A 21,056-nucleotide genomic window follows, 5' to 3' on the forward strand; every position below is an offset into this window, starting at 1 on the left:
AATGGGATCTGTGTTCCCCAACCCCTTTTCTAGCATGAAGTTACGATCAGGAGCAATATGAATATCTCTCAAGTGCTCTGAATGTCAACATCATTAATATCATCTGAAGAAGGGTCAGAGTTCACCTTTTCTGTCCTTTCTATTTAGTAGTATAGATGAAGTTAATCCATCTATTTATGGATTATCAAGAATCTATCTAATTTTTCAGAGGCTTAAATTAAGCATGATCAAATGCCATTTCTCAAGTCTTCACTGTTCCAGGTGGATTCCTTAATAATAATAATGATGGCATTTATTAAGTGCTTACTCTGTGCAAAGCAACTAGACGCACTTCATCTGAACACTTCCTTCCTTCGTATTAATCTATCCTCAAAAATGAATGTGTTGAGTAAATGAAGACAGGATTCAGGATCTTCTTGGAATGATTTTTTTTACATTTTTCAACTATTTAGGACAAAAACATTACAATGATGGATTCCATTCATTTAGTTACATAAATAAAATTTTTATAAATATCTCTTTATAAACAATATAAATAGCTTTTCAACATAAATACATTTATGCATGACATGAATTTACAAACAGCAATGTTTTACAGCTGATTTTGTCTGTCTCTGAAAAACTGTCCCTTGTCATTGTGTGTGTGTGTGTGTGTGTGTATGTGGGTGTTTTGTATATATAATATATATATAATATATAGCTTTTTATTTTTAATTTTCAAAAAAGCCCAAACAATAAGAACAACCCCACCCCCCCAATAACAATAATAATACTAATAAAACAGCTGGTGTCGTGTCTCCCCTGTACCGGAAAAAAAACAAACAAGAAACATAAAACCACATCTGTTGGAGATTCTTCCAGATGTTGTGAGGCTGATGACCAACGATGCCCTCATAAAAATGATGCTGGTTCCCAGTCCTGAAACACATAGACAAGACACTTAATACCAGAAGTCCCACAGGAGGCAGAGAGAGTCCAGATGGACAGTTTGACAATCAAAGTTGTCTCCACAAATGCACAAAGGGGAGTGTCTGAGTGGGGGCCAATCCTCCCAGTGTCAACTTTTCCTCTTTCCTGCCTGAGGTGACTTGGAGGGAGGGCATCTCCTGCCCCCAGAACTCTGGACCAGAGAATCTCAGGAACTGGGAAGTCTGCCTTCTCAGCCTTTTCCCTCTGAGAAACAGGATTTGAGGGTGCTTCCTTTTCCCTTGCTACCTGGGGAAAACCACGAAAGGCCACAGATCGCTCTACTCATTTGTTGTTTAATCTTTCCTCAGGACCCTCTGGGGTTTACTCCCTGCATCCTGGTGGATCAAGAGTGCCTGCCAACCAGCCCTTGCTCCCCTAAAATGACTGCCAAACTCTTGACACACTGCAACACAACCCCAAATCCATGTTCCTTTCTCCTTCTTGGCAGCGACAAACACCTGCCTGGAAATCCCCATCATCTCCCAGCCCAGAGAAGAATAGCTGTGCCTTTCCTAATCCCTCCATCACCTTCCTACAGAGTTGCTGTGGTGATGAAGGCATTCCCTTCCACATCAGTAGAAATTCTGCTGGAAGCAGTCCAAAGGAATCACAGTGCACTTCAAGAAGCGTGGGTCTGACTGTCAAGTGGTCTAGGCAGTCAATCAATCAATCAATGGTATTTACTGAGTGCTTACTGGATGTAGAGCACTGTGTTAAGTGCTTGGGTAAAGAACATACTTAGAGGTGGTAGACATGATCCCTGCCCACAAAGAGTTTTCAGTCTATAGGGGAGACGAGGGTCTTGTATTGAATGGCCATAGAATCATTCGGTAATGGTTATAAGCCATGACATTTCTATTTCTCACATCAGAGAAGGGCACAGAAGCCAGTCCCTTTTGTTTTCCTGGACATTCTAATTTGAACCCTAAACCAGAGCCCCTTCCCTCCAAGGAGAAAGATAAGGAAGAAATTGGTCCTCGATACAGGTCATAGGGATCACAGCTGCCCAGGCCTTAGAGACTTTTAACTTGCTTGCCCATTCGGCCATTACCACCTGGCTATCAGTTATTAAAAGGGGGAGCACACGATATTTTCCACCAGATTTTTAATGTCCGGATGACAGGGTTGTGTAAGAAGCTTGAACTCCAGAATGAAGTCCTGCATTCAGGACTTTGTCCCCCTCGTCCCCCTCTTCTCCCCCTCGTCCCCCTCTCCATCCCCCCCCATCTTACCTCCTTCCCTTCCCCAAAGCACCTGTATATGTGTATATATGTTTGTACATATTTATTACTCTATTTATTTATTTTACTTGTACATAGCTATTCTATTTATTTTATTTTGTTAGTATGTTTGGTTTTGTTCTCTGTCTCCCCCTTTCAGACTGTGAGCCCACTGTCGGGTAGGGACTGTCTCTATATGTTGCCAATTTGTACTTCCCAAGCGCTTAGTGCTCTGCACATAGTAAGCGCTCAATAAATACGATTGATGATTCAGGCAGAGGATCACCCATTGTGATCAATTATAACACTGGGCAATGATAACAATGCTCTAATTATGATATTACAAATCCCGCAACCAGGGCCTGGGCAGGAAGGACCCAGTGAAGATGTCACTCCTGGGATGAAGAGATATTTGGAAATGATCCTGACCTAGGACATTGGCCTATCAAGATGAAAAGTGGTTTTAAACTTAATTATTGAGAAGACCTGAGAATCCATCATCAGGATGGATCTAGTGGCAGGGCTTTTTTCTTGAGAGGATAAAAACAATATTTATAGTTTAGTAAGAGGGTTAGAAAAGTCATGAAAGGCCATGAATCTCTCTATTCATCTGTTGTTTACTCTTTTCTCCAGAACCTCTGAGATTTCCTAACCGTGTCCCAGTGGGTCAAGTGCCTGCCAACCACTTTTGACTGAATGCTGCATCCTCAGCATGCCAGAGTCCTTCTTAACCAAGGTGCATACCGGGGTGATAAAAGTGGCAGGAAGAAACTGACGTTTTCATCCAGGTAGAATGGCCAGGGAAGTTCAGCCTTTGGCCGAGTGCGTCCCCATTCAGGTTACCCCAGCCTTGAAGCTATAAGAATGTCTACTTCTATTAGTATTGTTGTTTTTTTTTTTATTGCCACTTTAGGACAAACTAGAAAGGTTTCTTGGCCAGGCTAAGTTCAGAGGCTTACAGAGCACAGTGGTAAATTCACTGGGTGGAAACTTAGGATCTGGGAGTTCTATGGGACCTGGGACATATCACTTGGTGTGTCTCAATTTCCTTATTTGAAAAATGAATATGGAAAAAAATACATAGCACATATCCAGATAGATGGAGGTGCTGAGTATTGCATTCCAGGACTCTGTGCATGTGTATGGGTATATAAGTGATGGGGAAAAAAATCCAGGCACCTACATAAGTGTACACATATGGCCGTGTGTGGATGCATGCATGTTGGGTATATGCATTCTACAAGTTTCTGTAAAATACCTCCTTACTACATTCATTCATTCAATTGTATTTATTGAGTGCTTACTGTGTGCAGAGCACTGTACTAAGCACTTGGGAAGTACAAGTTGGCAACATATAGAGACGATCCCTACCCAACAACGGGCTCACAGTCTCGTACAGTTCCACAACCGAAAAAGACAAGGCTAAATCTGAGATCGATGAATTGGGGGAGAGGGAGATGAGGAATGGGGTTTGAAGGGGAATGGAAAAAAAAAAAAGCCAAGTATGAGGTAAATTGATAGTGCTACAGATGTGGTGTGCTGTCCTCTTCAGCCTTCGGATTACTGAATTCCCTGCCTTTCATCATTCCTGAAAAAATGGCAGGAAAACCCTGATGCCTTATCACCAGTGGCTTATGGAATGGCCATAAGGACTTCCTCTAAAGGTCCCGGCTTACCTAGCTCCTTGCACCTGGTTAAAATTTAGACATCCTTTCTAAGACCCCCATCCCGGCCTTTCCACCAGTCAGGAATATTCAGCTCTGCCCGAGTGGATTACGGACATCGGTCGCTGTTCAGTGACTTCCTTGGAATGCTTTTATAATACTGCACAGACGCTGTATTGGTGTGGACCGAACCGTCTTCCCAGTAACTTTGGAGTCTGCCGGGGTGGTAACCGAGCCTGGCGTTACAGGTAGGTCGCCATCTGCTCACGATTCTCTTTTTGTTATCCCTACATGAGGTCCCACTGAACCTCCCACTCCTCTCGCCCTCTGGCCCCCCTGTCTTAGGCGCAAAATGTGTAGTGGAAAGAGCCCGGGCCTGGAATTCAGAAGGTCATGGGTTCAAATCCCAGCTCCGTTACATGTCTCCTGTGTGACCCATGGCAAGTCACTTTACATCTTTGTGCCTCAGTTCCCTCATTGGTAAAATGGGGATTGAGACTGTGATCCCCATGTGGGACAGGGACTGTGTCCCACCCGATTTGCCTGTATCCACCTCAGAGCTTAGTAAAATTCTTGGCTTAGTAAGCGCTTAACAAATACCTCAATTATGGCCTAGTGGCAAGAGCATGGGCTTGAGGGTCAGAGGACGTGGGTTCTAATCCCAGCTCTGCCACTTGTCTGCTGTGTGACCTTGGGCAAATCACTTAACTTCTCTGTGCCACAGTTATCTGTAAAATGGGGATTAAGACTGTGAGTTCCACGTGGGATAACCTGATTACCTTGCATAGAATAGTGCTTGGCACATAGTAAGCCCTTAAAAATACCATAATTAATGTTATTGTTACCTTGGGCAAATTATTTTACTTCGAGGCCTCAGTTCCCTCAATCTGTAAATTGGGGATTGAGACTCTGAGATCCATGTGGGACAGGGACCGTCTCCAACCCGATTTGCTTGCATCCACCCCTGTGCTTAGTAAGGGGCTTGGCCCATAGGAAGCACCTAACAAATACCACAATCATTGTTATTATTATTAGTAGTAGTATTGGTAGTAGTAGTATTAGTATTAGTGTTAGTATTATTAGTAGTAGTAATTAGTATTAGTATTAAAGGGGCTGCACTCGGCAGTCCTCGGGGAAAGGATTATGAGAAGCAGCATGACTTAGTGGAAAGGGCCCAGGCCTGGGAGTCAGGGGATGTGGGTTCTCAACCTTGTTCCTCCACTTGTCTGTTGTGTGACCTTGGGCAAGCCGCTTAACTTCTCTGTGCCTCAGTGACCTCATCTGTAAAATGGGGATGAAGACTATGAGCCCCACATGGGACAACCTGATTACCTTGGATCTCCTCCAGCGCTTAGAACAGTGCTTGGCACATAGTAAAGCCCTTAAAAAACACTATTATTATTATCAGAAACTCCTCATTATTGGCTTTAATGTTCTCCATCACCTCACCCCCTCCTACCTCACCTCCCTTCTCTCCTTCTCCATCCCAGCTTATACACTGTGTTCTTCTGCCGCCGCTAACCTCCTCACTGGGCCTCGATCTCGCCTGTCTTATGCCATCCACTGGCCCACGTCCTACCCCTGTCCTGGAATGCCCTCCTTCTTCAAATCTGCCAGTCACTCTTCCCCTGCTTCAAAGCCCTACTGAAGGCACACCTCCTCCAAGAGGTCTTCCCAAACTAAGCCCCTTTTTCCTCAGCTCCCCCTCCCTTCCACATCACCTCAACTTACTCCCTTTGCTCTTCCCCCACCTTGCCCCACAGAACTTATGTATATATGTCTATATCTGTAATCCTATTTATATTGATGCCTCTTTACTTGTTTTGATGTCTGTCTCCCCCCAGCCCTAGACTGTAAGCCCACTGTGGGCAGGGTCGTCTCTATTGTTGTATTGTAATAATAATAATAATAATAGTATTTGTTAAGCACTTACTACGTGCCAAGCACTGTTCTGAGTGCTGGTATCGACTGTACCTTCCAAGCGCTTAGTCCAGTGCTCTGCACACAGTAAGTGTTCAATAAATACCATTGAATGAATAAATACAAGGTAATTAGCTTGCCCCTCTTCATTCATTCGTTCAATTGTATTTATTGAGCGCTTACTGTGTGCAGAGCACTGGACTAAGGGCTTGGAAAGTACAATTCGGCAAGAGATAGAGACAATCCCCACCCAACAACAGGCTCACTGTCTAGAAGCAGGAGACAGACAACAAAACAAGTAGACAGGCATCAATAGCATCACTTGGGGCTCACAGTCATAATCCCCATTTTACAGATGAGGCAACTGAGGCAACAGAGAAGTCAAGTGCCTTGCCCCAAGTCACACAGTTGACAAGTGGTAGAGTTGGGACTGCAACCCACGACCTCTGACTCCCAAGCCCGGGCTCTTTCCACTGAGCCATGCTGCTTTCCAAGTGCTCAGTCGAGGGCTCTGTACATAGTAAACGCTCAATCCATAATAATAATAATAATGGTATTTCTTAAGCATCTACTATGTGCCATGTACTGTTCTAAGCTCTGGGGTAGATACAAGGTAATCAGGTTGTCCCACTTGGGGCTCACAGTCTTCATCCCAAGTGCTTAGTACAGTGCTCTGCACACAGTAAGTGCCCAATAAATATGACTGAATGAATGAACGAATGAATCTTCATTTTCCAGATGAGGTAACTGAGGCACAGAGAAGTTAAGTGGCTTGCCCAAAGTCACACAGCTGACAAATGTCAGCACTTGAGAAGCAGAGTGATGTAGTGGATAGAGCACGGGCCTGAGAGTCATAAGATCATGGGTTCTAATCCTGGATCTATTTGTCTGCTGTGTGACCATAGGCAAGTCACTTAACTTCTCTGTGCCTCAGTTCCCCTCATCTGTAAAAAGGGGGATTAAGGCTGTGAGCCCCATGCAGGACAGGGACCTTGTATCTACCACAGCACTTAGAACAGCACATAGTAAGCACTTAATAAATATTATAATTATTACTCATTCATTTTTATTGAGCACTTATTGTATGCAGAGCACTGTACTAAGCGCTTGAAAAGTACAATTCAGCAACAAATAGAGAAAATCCCTGCCCAACAATGGGCTCCCAATCTAGAAGGGAGGAGACAGACTTTTAAACAAGTAAACGGGCATCAATAGCAACACAAGTGGCCAGGCAGAGCACTGTACTAAGCGCTTGAAAAGTACAATTCAGCAACAAATAGAGAAAATCCCTGCCCCACAATGGGCTCACAATCTAGAAGGGAGGAGGCAGACTTTTTAAACAAGTAAACGGGCATCAATAGCAACACAAGTGGCCAGGCAGAGCACTGTACTAAGCGCTTGAAAGTACAATTCAGCAACAAATAGAGAAAATCCCTGTCCCGCAGTGGGCTCACAATCTAGAAGGGAGGAGACAGACTTTTATACAAGTAAAAGGGCATCAATAGCAACACAAGGGGCCAGGGCAGGATTAGAACCGGTGACCTCTGCCTTCCAAGCCCGGGCTCTTTCCACTAAGCCATGCTACTTGTCCATTCATTCAGTCGTATTTATTGAGCGCTTACTGTGTGCAGAGCACTATATGACTGAATGAAAGACAGAATGAATCTGATTCTGCTTATTATGATGATACTTTCTGATTCCCTCCTCCCTCACCTCCCTTCTGTCCTTCTCCAGCCCAGCCCGCACCCTCCGCTCCTCCGCCGCTGATCTCCTCACTGTGCCTCGTTCTCACCTGTCCCACCGTCGACCCCCGGCCCATGCCCTCCCCCTGGCCTGGAATGCCCTCCCTCCATGCATCCACCAAACTAGCTCTCTTCCTCCCTTCAAAGCCCTACTGAGAGCTCACCTCCTCCAGGAGGCCTTCCCAGACTGAGCCCCTCCTTTTCCTCTGCTCCTCCTCCCTCTGCCCTACTCCCTTCCCCTCCCCACAGCACTCGTGTATATTTGTACATATGTATTAGTCTATTTTATTAATGATGGGTATATAATACATATTTATACATACCCAAGCGCTTAGTACAGTGCTCTGCACACAGTGAGTGCTCAATAAATACGATTGATTGATTGATTGATGTATTAGTCTATTTTATTAATGACGGGTATATATCTATAATTCTGTTTATTCCGATGGCATTGATGCAGCGTGGCTCAGTGGAAAGAGCATGGGGTTGGGAGTCAGAGGACACGGGTTCAATTCCCGGTTCTGCTGCTTATCAGCTGTGTGACTTTGGGCAAGTCACTTCACTTCTCTGTGCCTCAGTTCCCTCGTCCGTCAAGTGGGGATGAAGACTGTGAGCCGCACGTGGGACAAAGTGATCAGCTTGTATCCTCCCCAGCGCTTAAAACAGTGCTTTGCACATCGTAAGCACTTAGCAAATGCCATCAGTATTATTACTTATTCTGTTTTGCTGTCTGTCTCGTCCTTCTAGACTGTGAGCCCGTTGTTGGGTAGGGACCGTCTCTATCTGTTGCCGATTTGTACTTTCCAAGCGCTTAGTACAGTGCTCTGCACACACAGTAAGCGCTCAATAAATAGCTCTCTTCCTCCCTTCAAAGCCCTACTGAGAGCTCACCTCCTCCAGGAGGCTTTCCCAGACTGAGCCCCCCTCTTCCTCTGCTCCTCCTCCCCACCCCATCACCCCCACCCCCTCCCTCCCCACAGCTGTGTATATTTATACATATTTATTACTCTATTTTATTAATGTGTATATAGCTATAATTCTATTTATTCTGATGGTATTGATACCTGTCTACCTGTTTTGTTGTCTGTCTCCCCCTTCTAGACTGTGAGCCTACTGTTGGGTAGGGACCGTCTCTATCTGTTGCCGATGTGTATTTCCCAAGCGCTTAGTATAGTAAGCACTCAATAAATACGACTGAATGAATGAATGATTCTGCTTCTGATAATGAGCCTAGGTATTGTGGACAGTCAGGACCCAGCAAGCGCTTAACAAATACCAAAATGATGATGATTAGAAGCAGCGTGGCTCAGCGTAAAGAGCCGGGCTTGGGAGTCGGAGGTCATGGGTTCGAATCCCAGCACCACCACTTGCCTGCTGTGTGACTTTGGGCAAATCACTTGACTTCTCTGTGCCTCAGTTATCTCATCTGTAAAATGGGGATTAAGACTGTGAGCCCCCCCCGGTGGGACAATCTGATGGCCCTGTATCTTCCCCGGTGCTTAGAACAGTGCTTCACACATAGTAAGTGCTTAACAAATACAATCATTATTATTATTATTATTATCCCAGCTCTGCCACGTGCCTGCTGTGTGACTTTGGGCAAGTCACTTGACTTCTCTGGGCCTCAGTTCCCTCATCTGTAAAATGGGGATGAAGACTGTGAGCCCCCCATGGGACAACCTGATCACCTTGTTTCTCCCCCAGCACTGGGCCTCAGTTCCCTCATCTGTAAAATGGGGATGAAAACTGTGGGCCCCCTGTGGGACAACCTGATGGCCTTGTTTCTCCCCCAGCGCTGGGCCTCAGTTCCCTCATCTGCCAAATGGGGAGGAAGACTGAGCCCTCCATGGGACAACCTGATGGCCTTGTTTCTCCCCCAGTGCTGGGCCTTAGTTCCCTCATCTGTAAAATGGGGATGAAAACTGAGCCCCCATGGGACAACCTGATGGCCTTGTATCTCCGCCAGCGCTGGGTCTCAGTTCCCTCATCTGTAAAATGGAGGTGAAGACTGTGAGCCCCCCATGGGACAACCTGATGACCTTGTATCCCCCCAAGCACTTAGAGCAGTGCATTGCACATAGTAAGCACTTAACAAATACCATCATTATTATCTCAGCTCTGCCACTTGCCTGCTGTGTGACTTTGGGCAAGTCACTTAACTTCTCTGGGCCTCAGTTCCCTCATCTGTCAAATGGAGAGGAAGACTGTGAGCCCCCTGTGGGCCAACCTGATGGCCTTGTATCCCCCCCAGCGCTGGTCCTCAGTTCCCTCATCTGTCAAATGGGGAGGCAGACTGTGAGCCCCCCATGGGCCAACCTGATGACCTTGTATCCCCCCCAGCGCTGGGCCTCAGTTCCCTCATCTGTCAAATGGGGAGGCAGACTGTGAGCCCCCTGTGGGCCAACCTGATGGCCTTGTATTCCCCCCAGTGCTGGGCCTCAGTTCCCTCATCTGTAAAATGGGGAGGAAGACTGTGAGCCCCCCGTGGGACAACCTGATGGCCTTGTATCCCCCCTAGTGCTGGGCCTCAGTTCCCTCATCTGTCAAATGGGGAGGAAGACTGTGAGCCCCGCGTGGAACAACCTGATGGCCTTGTATCCCCCCCAGTGCTGGGCCTCAGTTCCCTCATCTGTCAAATGGGGAGGCAGACTGTGAGCCCCCCATGGGCCAACCTGATGACCTTGTATCCCCCCCCAGCGCTGGGCCTCAGTTCCCTCATCTGTCAAATGGGGAGGAAGACTATGAGCCCCCCGTGGGACAACCTGATGGCCTTGTATCCCCCCCCAGTGCTGGGCCTCAGTTCCCTCATCTGTCAAATGGGGAGGAAGACTGTGAGCCCCGCGTGGGACAACCTGATGGCCTTGTATCCCCCCCAGTGCTAGGCCTCAGTTCCCTCATCTGTCAAATGGGGAGGCAGACTGTGAGCCCCCCGTGGGCCAACCTGATCACACTGTAACCTCCCCAGAGCTTAGAACAGTGCTTTGCACATAGTAAGCGCTTAATAAAGTCCATCATTATTATTAACAGATATCGAGCCCACTGTTGGGTAGGGACCGTCTCTAGATATTGCCAACTTGTACTTCCCAAGCGCTTAGTCCAGTGCTCTGCACACAGTAAGCGCTCAATAAATACGATTGATCGATTGACCCTCCTACCTCACCTCCCTTCTCTCCTTCTCCAGCCCAGCCGGCACCCTCCGCTCCTCCGCCGCTAACCTCCTCACCGTACCTCATTCTCGCCTGTCCCGCCATCGACCCCCGGCCCACGTCCTCCCCCGGGCCCGGAATGCCCTCCCTCTGCCCATCCGCCAAGCGAGCTCTCTTCCTCCCTTCAAGGCCCTACTGAGAGCTCACCTCCTCCAGGAGGCCTTCCCACACTGAACCCCTTCCTTCCTCTCCCCCCCCGTCCCCCTCTCCATCCCTTCCCCACAGCACCTGTATGTATGTAAATATGTTTGTACATATTTATTACTCTATTTATTTTACTTGTTATTTATTTTATTTTGTTAGTATGTTTGGTTTTGTTCTCTGTCTCCCCCTTTTAGACTGTGAGCCCGCTGTTGGGTAGGGACTGTCTCTAGGTGTTGCCAACTTGGACTTCCCAGGCGCTTAGTCCAGTGCTCTGCACACAGTAAGCGCTCAATATATACGATTGATCGATTGATTGATTCTCTGTCTCCCCCTTTTAGACTGTGAGCCCGCTGTTGGGTAGGGACTGTCTCTAGGTGTTGCCAACTTGGACTTCCCAGGCGCTTAGTCCAGTGCTCTGCACACAGTAAGCGCTCAATATATACGATTGATCGATTGATTGATTCTCTGTCTCCCCCCTTTAGACTGTGAGCCCGCTGTTGGGTAGGGACTGTCTCTGTGTGTTGCCAGCTTGTACTTCCCAGGCGCTTAGTCCAGTGCTCTGCACACAGTAAGCGCTCAATATATATGATTGATTGATTGATTCTCTGTCTCCCCCTTTTAGACTGTGAGCCCGCTGTTGGGTAGGGACTGTCTCTGTGTGTTGCCAGCTTGGACTTCCCAGGCGCTTAGTCCGGCGCTGTGCACACAGTAAGCGCTCAATATATATGATTGATTGATTGATTCTCTGTCTCCCCCTTTTAGACTGTGAGCCCGCTGTTGGGTAGGGACTGTCTCTAGGTGTTGCCAACTTGTACTTCCCAGGCGCTTAGTCCAGTGCTCTGCACACAGTAAGCGCTCAATATATATGATTGATTGATTGATTCTCTGTCTCCCCCTTTTAGACTGTGAGCCCGCTGTTGGGTAGGGACTGTCTCTGTGTGTTGCCAGCTTGGACTTCCCAGGCGCTTAGTCCAGTGCTGTGCACACAGTAAGCGCTCAATATATAGGATTGATTGATTGATTCTCTGTCTCCCCCTTTTAGACTGTGAGCCCACTGTTGGGTAGGGACTGTCTCTAGGTGTTGCCAGCTTGGACTTCCCAGGCGCTTAGTCCGGCGCTGTGCACACGGTAAGCGCTCAGTAGATACGATCGATTGATCGATCGATTGATCGATCGATGAGGAGGAGGAGCCGAGGGGGACTCACCGCCGGCAGGAGGCGCCGCCTTAACATCCCAGGCCGCTCATGGAGCCTATCCGGTCGAGCTTGAGGCCGAAGCATCCCTTGGACAGCCCCTTCTTGTTGGTGCCCTTGTATTTCCTGGCGCTGGGGTGGTCGTGCAGGAGGCGGGCCCAGGCCCCCCGGGCCCGGGGGTCCAGCCGCAGCTCCCGCAGCAGCCGGGCCCGCTCCCCCTTCGGGGCCTTGTCGCCCTTCTTGCCCCCGCCAACGGGGGCCACCGGGTCGGGCGCCTCATCGCCCGGAGGGGTCCGCGGGAGCTGGGGAAGGGGGGAGAAGACAAGCGCGGCGCCGTCAGGGGGACGCCAGGGGGCGCCTGGGACTCGGAGGGCCTGGGTGCGAATCCCGCGCCCCAGCGCTTAGTACAGCGCTCTGCTCCCAGGAAGCGCTCAGTAAATGAATGACCGAGCGCTCTGCACACAGGGAGCGCTCCATAAATACGATCGAAGGACACCCTGATTACCTTGTATTTACCCCAGCGCTTACAACGGTGCTTGGCACACAGTAAGCGCTCAATAAATACTATTCAATGAATGAATGACCGAGCGCTCTGCACACAGGGAGTGCTCCACAAATACGATTCAATGAATGAATGACTGGAGCGCTCTGCACACAGGAAGCGCTCCATAAATACGGTCGAAGGACACCCTGATTACCTTGTATTTACCCCAGCGCTTACAACAGTGCTTGGCACATAGTAAGCGCTCCATAAATGCGATTCAATGAATGAATGACCGAGCGCTCTGCACACAGGGAGTGCTCCACAAATACGATTCAATGAATGAATGACTGGAGCGCTCTGCACTCAGGAAGCGCTCCATAAATACGGTCGAAGGACACCCTGATTACCTTATATTTACCCCAGCGCTTACAACAGTGCTTGGCACATAGTAAGCTCTCCATAAATACGATTCAATGAATGAATGACCGAGGCTCTGCACACAGGGAGCGCTCCATAAATACGATTCAATGAATGAATGACTGGAGCGCTCTGCACACAGGAAGCGCTCCATAAATACGGTCGAAGGACACCCTGATTACCTTGTATTTACCCCAGCGCTTACAACAGTGCTTGGCACATAGTAAGCGCTCCATAAATGCGATTCAATGAATGAATGACCGAGCGCTCTGCACACAGGAAGCGCTCAATAAATACAATCGAATGACATCCTGATTACCTTGTATTTACCCCAGCGCTTAGAAAGGTGCTTGGCACTTAGTAAGCGCTCAATAAATACGATTCAATGAATGAATGACCGAGCGCTCTGCACACAGGAAGCGCTCAATAAATACAATCGAAGGACACCCTGATTACCTTGTATTTACCCCAGCGCTTACAACGTGGCACATAGTAAGCGCTCCATAAATACGATTCAATGAATGAATGACCGAGCGCTCTGCACACAGGAAGAGCTCAATAAATACGGTCGAATGACAGCCTGATTACCTTGTATTTACCCCAGCGCTTACAACGGTGCTTGGCACATAGTAAGCGCTCAATAATTACGATCGAATGAATAAATGACACCCTGATTACCTTGTATTTACCCCAGCGCTTAGAAAGGTGCTTGGCACATAGTAAGCGCTCAATAAATACGATCGAATAACACCCTGATTACCTTGTATTTACCCCAGCGCTTAGAAAGGTGCTTGGCACATAGTAAGCGCTCAATAAATACGATCGAATGAATAAATGACACCCTGATTACCTTGTATTTACCCCAGCGCTTGGAAAGGTGCTTGGCACATAGTAAGCGCTCAATAAATACGATCGAATGAATGACACCCTGATTACCTTGTATTTTCCCCAGCGATTAGAACTGTGCTTGGCACATACTAAGAGCTCAATAATAATAATAATAATAATGGTATTTGTTAGGCACTTACTATGAGCAAAGGGCTGTTCTAAGCGCTGAATAAATACGATCGAAGGAATGAATGACACCCTGATTACCTTGCATTTACCCCAGCGCTTAGAACGGTGCTTGGTACATAGTAAGCGCGCAGTAAATACAGTCGAATGAATGACACCCTGATTACCTTGTATTTATCCCAGCGCTTAGAACAGTGCTTGGCACATTCTAAACGTTCAATAAATACGATCGAATGAATGAATGACAGCTCTCTGCACACAGTAAACGCTCAATACATACGATCGAATGAATGACACCCTGATTACCTTATACTTACCCCAGCGCTTAGAACAGTGCTTGGCACATACTAAGCGCTTAACAAATACCATTATTATTATTATCATCATTATTAGAGCACGGGCCTGGGAATCAGGCGGTCATGGGTTCTAATCCCAGCTCCGCCCAGGTCTGCTGGGAGACCTTGGGCAAGTCACTTCACTTCTCTGTGCCTCAGTTCCCTCCTTCTGTCAAATGGGGATGGAGACGTGGACGTGGGACCGGGACTGTGTCCAACCCGATTGACTTGGATCCACCCCAGCGCTTAGTACAGTGCCTGGGACTTGGTAAGCGCTGAATAAATACCATCACTATTATTCTTCTGCTTACTCCCGCCGGATTTGGTGCCGAGTGGGATCCCACAAAGTCGTGCTGCCCACTTGCCACCCACCTGATGCCCCCTGTTTCCATGACGTCCTCTGCCTGGTACCCGCTGCTTCCCACAGGACCACTCATGTCATCATCATCATCATCAATCGTATTTATTGAGCGCTTACTATGTGCAGAGCACTGTACTAGGCGCTTGGGAAGTACAAATTGGCAACATATAGAGACAGTCCCTACCCAACAGTGGGCTCACAGTCTAAAAGGGGGCTTGTCTCCTTCAACTGGACACCCTCTGCTCCTACCCGCTAGGCCCCAGGGCATCGTCCCTATCCTGTTGCCCCTTGGTCTGCCTTCCTTCCTCCGGACCCCGCTATCCACCTGCTGCCCCAGCCCCCTGCTTCTTCTTCTCGTCTGTAAGGTGAGGGTGACCCGGGACGGGAGACACAGACAGACAGACAGACAGAGACTAGGGAGAGAGGCGGAGCAGAGAGAGACAGCAGAGGACAGCGAGAAAGAGGGAGAGGAGAAAGCGAGAGACGGACAGAGAGAGAGTTAAAGGATAGAAAGAGGATAGCGAGAGAGACAGACAGAACACATGCAGAGAGACGGAGGACAGAGAGATTGAAGACAGCGAGAGAGAGTTAGAGGATAGAAAGAGAGGACAGCGACAGAGAGAGACAGAAGACAGACAGAGAGACGGAGGACAGAGAGAGGGAGGACTGAGAGAGAGAGTTAGAGGATAGAAAGAGATAGAGGGCAGACAGAGAGACGGAGGACAGAGAGAGACAGAAGACAGACAGAGAGATGGAGGACAGAGAGAGAGACAGAAGACAGACAGAGAGATGGAAGACAGGGAGAGAGAGAGACAGAAGACAGACAGAGAGATGGAGGACAGAGAGAGAGAGACAGAAGACAGAGAGACGGAGGACAGAGAGAGAGAGACAGAAGACAGAGAGACAGAGGACAGAGAGAGAGAGACAGAAGACAGACAGAGAGACGGAGGACAGAGAGAGAGACAGAAGACAGACAGAGACGGAGGACAGAGAGAGAGACAGAAGACAGACAGAGACGGAGGACAGAGAGAGAGAGACAGAAGACAGACAGAGAGACGGAGGACAGAGAGAGAGACAGAAGACAGACAGAGAGATGGAAGACAGGGAGAGAGAGAGACAGAAGACAGACAGAGAGATGGAGGACAGAGAGAGAGAGACAGAAGACAGAGAGACGGAGGACAGAGAGAGAGAGACAGAAGACAGAGAGACAGAGGACAGAGAGAGAGAGACAGAAGACAGACAGAGACGGAGGACAGAGAGAGAGACAGAAGACAGACAGAGACGGAGGACAGAGAGAGAGAGAGACAGAAGACAGACAGAGAGACGGAGGACAGAGAGAGAGAGAGACAGAAGACAGACAGAGAGAGAGAGACAGAGAGAGAGACAGAAGACAGACAGAGAGAGAGAGACAGAGAGATGGAGGACAGAGAGAGAGAGAGAGAGAGAGAAGACAGACAGAGAGATGGAGGACAGAGAGAGAGAGAAAAAGACAGAGAGATGGAGGACACAGAGAGAGGGAGGACTGAAAGAGATAGAGGGCAGCGAGAGAGAGACAGAGAAGATAGCGAGAGACAGACGAGAGAGAGAGATTGAGGACAGCGAGAGAGAGACAGAGGACACAGAGAGGAGGAGAGAGGGAGGACAGAAAGAGATAGAGGACAGCGAGAGACAGAAGGCAGAGAGAGAGAGAGAGGTTAGAAAAAGAGGACAGAGAGAGAAGATAGAGGTAGAGGACAGCAAGAGGGACAGAGGACAGAGAAAGAGAGGGGAAAGCGAGAGAGAGAGAGAGAGAGAGAGAGAGGAGAGCCAAAGAGATAGCGAGCGACACAGAGATAGGAGAGCGACAGAGAGATAAAGGACAGTGACAGACAGAAGACAGAGCGATAGAGGACAGAGAGAGTGGAGAGCCACAGAGAGATAGAGGACAGCGACAGAGACAGAAGACAGAGAGATAGAGCACAGCGAGAGATAGAGGGCACACAGAGAGAAAGATAGACACAGAGATAGAGGACAGCGACAGAGAGACAGAAGCCGCAGAGATAGAGGACGGCGACGGAGAGAGAGAAGACACAGAGATAGAGGACGGCGACGGAGAGAGAGAAGACACAGAGATAGAGGACGGCGACGGAGAGAGAGAAGACACAGAGATAGAGGACGGCGACGGGGAGAGAGAAGACACAGAGATAGAGGACGGCGACGGGGAGAGAGAAGACACAGAGATAGAGGACGGCGACGGGGAGAGAGAAGACACAGAGATAGAGGACGGCGACGGGGAGAGAGAAGACACAGAGATAGAGGACGGCGACGGGGAGAGAGAAGACACAGAGATAGAGGACGGCGACGGGGAGAGAGAGAAGACACAGAGATAGAGGACGGCGACGGGGAGAGAGAGAAGACACAGAGATAGAGGACGGCGACGGGGAGAGAGAAGACACAGAGATAGAGGACGGCGACGGGGAGAGAGAGAAGACACAGAGATAGAGGACAGCGACAGAGACAGAAGACACAGAGATAGAGGACAGCGACGGAGAGACAGAAGACACAGAGACAGAGGACAGCGACGGAGAGACAGAAGACACAGAGATAGAGGACAGCAAGAGAGATAAAAGACAGCAGCATAGAGACAGAAGACAGAACAGCGAGAAAGAGAGAGGCGAGTCACAGAGAGACAGAGAGATAGAGAGGGACTCAGAGATAGAGTGACGGAGAGAGAGAGAGAGAGAGAAGAGAAGAGAAGAGAGAGAAGAGGCACAGAGTTAGAGAGGGACGCAGAGATAGAGGAGAGCAACAGAGGGACAGAGGGGCAGAGACAGAGAGAATAGAGGACAGAGAGAGACAGAGAGAGAGGCACAGAGAGCTAGAGGGATGCAGAGATAGAGGAGCGCAACAGACAGAGGGGTAGAGACAGAGAGAGAGAGGGGAGGCACAGAGAGCTGGAGAGGGACGCAGAGATAGAGGAGAGCGACAGAGGACAGAGGGATAGACACACACACACACACACACACACACACAGAGACAGACAGAGAGAAAGGAGAAGCACAGAGAGCTGGAGAGGGACGCAGAGATAGAGGAGAGCGACAGAGAGACAGAGGACAGAAGGGTAGAGACACACAGAGAGAGACAGAGGAGAGAGAGAGAGAGAGAGAGGACATCGCGTTGGCCTCTGTCAGGTCGGAACGGGAGTCTGCGGACAACCTGCCGAGCCTCCTGACCTGGGCATCGGGCGGCGAGAGGTCATTCAGGGTCCCCTCTCCTCCCGTCCCGTCCCCGCCCCCCAGGCCCCCGGCCGGGTACCCACCTTCTGCGGAGCCGGGGGCTTGGCCTCGGCCCGGAGGGCCAGGACGGTGAGCAGCAGCAATGCCCAGGCCAGCAGGTGGGAGAGGTGCATGGTGCCAGGCGGCCCCAGCCAAGGCGAGGGGACTTAGCGCGCCGGGCAGAAGCGAGCGAGCGGGCGGGCGGGCGGGCGGGCAGGCCTCCCCTTGGCAGGGCCGGGCCGGGCTGGGCTGAGCGTCTTCTGAGCGGGCTTTCGCCCCCTCCACGCTTTTATAACCCAACCTGCGGGCTGATGTCATGCCCCCGCCCACCGGCCGGCCCCTGGAGTCCCCGGCCTCCCCCTCCCTCCTTCCCTCCCTGCCTGCCTCCCTGCCTGCCTGCCTGCCCACCACCACCACCACCAATGACGCGGCGCCCAGGCTGCCAGGGCCCCGGGGCGGGGGGCGGGACCAGGGCAGTGGGAGCCCCCCACCCCGCCCACCTTAACCTCTTCCCACCTGACAATCAATCAATCAATCAATCAATCGATCGTGTGTGCAGAGCACTGTGCTAAGAGAAGCAGCGTGGCTCAGTGGAAAGAGCGCGGGCTTTGGAGTCAGAGGTCATGGGTTCGAATCCCTGCTCCACCACAAGTCTGCTGTGTGACCTTGGGCAAGTCACTTAACTTCTCTGAGCCTCAGTTTCCTCATCTGGAAAAATGGGGATTAAGACTGTGAGCCCCACGTGGGACAACTTGATCACATTGTATCCCCCCAGCGCTTAGAACAGCGCTTTGCACATAGTAAGTGCTTAACAAATGCCATCATTATTAATATTATTATTACTAAGCGCTTGGGAAGTACAAGTTGGCAACATATAGAGACAGTCTCTTCCCAACAGTGGGCTCAGCAGCAGCAGCAGCAGCATTATAATGATGACATTTGTTAAGCTCTTACTATGTGCCAAGCGCTGGGGGAGTACAAGATAATAATATCGGTATTTGTTAAGCGCTTACTATGGGTCAAGCACTGTTCTAAGCGCTGGGGGAATGCAAGATAGTAATAACGGTATTTGTTAAGCGCTTACTATGTGCCAAGCACTGTTCTAAGCGCTGGGGGAGTACAAGATAATAATAATGGCATTTGCTAAGCGCTTACTATGTGCCAAGCACTGTTCTAAGCGCTGGGGGAGTACAAGATAATAATAACGGTATTTGTTAAGCGCTTACTATGTGCCAAGCACTTTTCTAAGCGCTGGGGGAATACAAGACAATAATAATGGCATTTGCTAAGCACTTACTATGTGCCAAGCACTGTTCTAAGCGCTGGGAGGGATACAAACTTGTACTTCCCAAGCGCTTGGTACAGGGCTCTGCACCCAGTAAGCGCTCAATAAATACGATTGAATGGATGAAAGGTAATCAGGCTGTCCCACAGGGGGCTCACAGTCATCATTCCCATTTTACAGATGAGGTGACTGAGGCTCAGAGAAGCGAAGTGACTTGCCCAAAGTCACACAGCTGACAATTGGCGGAGCCGGGATTTGAACCCTTTTTTATGGCATTCATTAAGCGCTTACTATGTGCAAAGCACTGTTCTAAGCGCTGGGAGGGATACAAACTTGTACTTCCCAAGCGCTTAGTACAGGGCTCTGCACCCAGTAAGCGCTCAATAAATATGACTGAATGAATGAAAGGTAATCAGGCTGTCCCACATGGGGCTCACAGTCTTCATTCCCATTTTACAGATGAGGTAACTGAGGTTCAGAGAAGTGAAGTGACTTGCCCAAAGTCACACAGCTGACAATTGGCGGAGCCGGGATTTGAACCCATGACCTCTGACTCCCAAGCCTGTGCTCTTTCCACTGAGCTATGCTACTTCTCAAGATAATGATGGCATTTGTTAAGCACTTACTATGTGCCAAGCATTGTTGTTTGTTATAATGGCATTTATTAAAGCGCTTACTATGTGCAAAGCACTGTTCTAAGCGCTGGGGAGGTTACAAGGTGATCAGGTTGCCCCACAGAGGGCTCACAGTCTTCATCCCCATTTTACAGATGAGGTAACTGAGGCACAGAGAAGTTAAGTGACTTGCCCAAAGTCACACAGCTGACAATTGGTGGAGGCAGGATTTGAACCCATGACCTCTGACTCCAAAGCCCGTGCTCTTTTCCACTGAGCCACACTGCTTCTCTAAGCGCTGGGGGGATACAAGATCATCAGGTTGTCCCACGTGGGGCTCGCAGTCTTCAGCCCCATTTTCCAGTCACTGAGGCACAGAGAGGTGAAGTGACTTAACCAAGATCGCATAGCTGATAAGTGTCGGAGCCGGGATTAGAACCCACGACTTTTGACTCCTAAACCCGGGCTTTTTCCACTGAGCCACGCTGCTTCTTTGTTAAGCGCCTGTTCTAAACGCTGGGGGAGTACAAGGTAATAATAATGACGGTATCTGTTTAGCGCTTACTAGGTGCCAAGCACTGTTCTAAGCGCTGGGGTAGATACAAGGCGATCAGGTTGTCCCACATGGGGTGCACAGTCTTAATCCCCATTTTACAGATGAGGGAACTGAGGCACAGAGAAGTGAAGTGACTTACCCAAAGTCACACAGCCGACAAGTGGTGGAACTGGGATTAGAACCCATGACCTCTGACTCCCAAGCCCGGGCTCTTTCCACTAAGCGCTGGGGGGTTACAAGGTCATCAGGTTGTCCCACGTGGGGCTCACAGTCTTCAGCCCCATTTTCCGGTCACTGAGGCACAGAGAGGTGAAGTGACTTGCCCAATATCGCACAGCTGATAAGTGTCGGAGCGGGATTAGAACCCACGACCTCTGACTCCCAAGCCCGGGCTCTTTCCGCTGAGCCACGCTGCTTCTCTATCAGGTAATCAGGTTGTCCCACGTGGGGCTCACATCCCCATTTTACAGATGAGGGAACTGAGGCACAGGGAATAATAGTAATGATGGCATTTATTAAGCGCTTACTATGTGCAAAGCGTTGTTCTAAGCGCTGTAAGTGAAGTGACTTGCCCAAGGCCACACAGCAGACAAGTGGCGGAGGCGGAATTAGAACCCAGGTCCTGTGACTCCCAAGCCCGGATTCTTGCCACTAGGCCACGCTGCTCATCATCATCAT

General features: G+C 49.3%; 1 protein-coding gene across 1 annotated transcript; it reads right to left on the bottom strand.

Moving 5' to 3' along the window:
• Positions 1 to 521: 521 nt before the first annotated feature.
• On the bottom strand, positions 522 to 18,117 carry NPPC (natriuretic peptide C). Its single transcript, XM_038751291.1, has 3 exons — positions 17,968 to 18,117; positions 12,071 to 12,360; positions 522 to 918 (listed from the first exon to the last, which is right to left on the bottom strand). Exons 1-2 carry the CDS (start codon positions 18,055 to 18,057, stop codon positions 12,091 to 12,093), a joined length of 360 nt encoding a protein of 119 aa, XP_038607219.1. The 5' UTR covers positions 18,058 to 18,117; the 3' UTR covers positions 522 to 918; positions 12,071 to 12,090.
• Between the last annotated feature and the right edge of the window lie 2,939 nt (positions 18,118 to 21,056).

The sequence above is a fragment of the Tachyglossus aculeatus genome, chromosome 1 (assembly GCF_015852505.1).
Source record: "Tachyglossus aculeatus isolate mTacAcu1 chromosome 1, mTacAcu1.pri, whole genome shotgun sequence".
Taxonomy (NCBI): Eukaryota; Metazoa; Chordata; class Mammalia; order Monotremata; family Tachyglossidae; genus Tachyglossus; species Tachyglossus aculeatus.

Bases quoted from the DNA above. Each gene is read 5' to 3' on its own strand.
- NPPC (XM_038751291.1), bottom strand. From the start codon at position 18,057: ATGCACCTCTCCCACCTGCTGGCCTGGGCATTGCTGCTGCTCACCGTC. The intron at 12,361-17,967 runs GTGGGTACCCGG...CCCCTTCCCCAG, and splicing joins AGCCCCCGGCTCCGCAGAAG to CTCCCGCGGACCCCTCCGGG.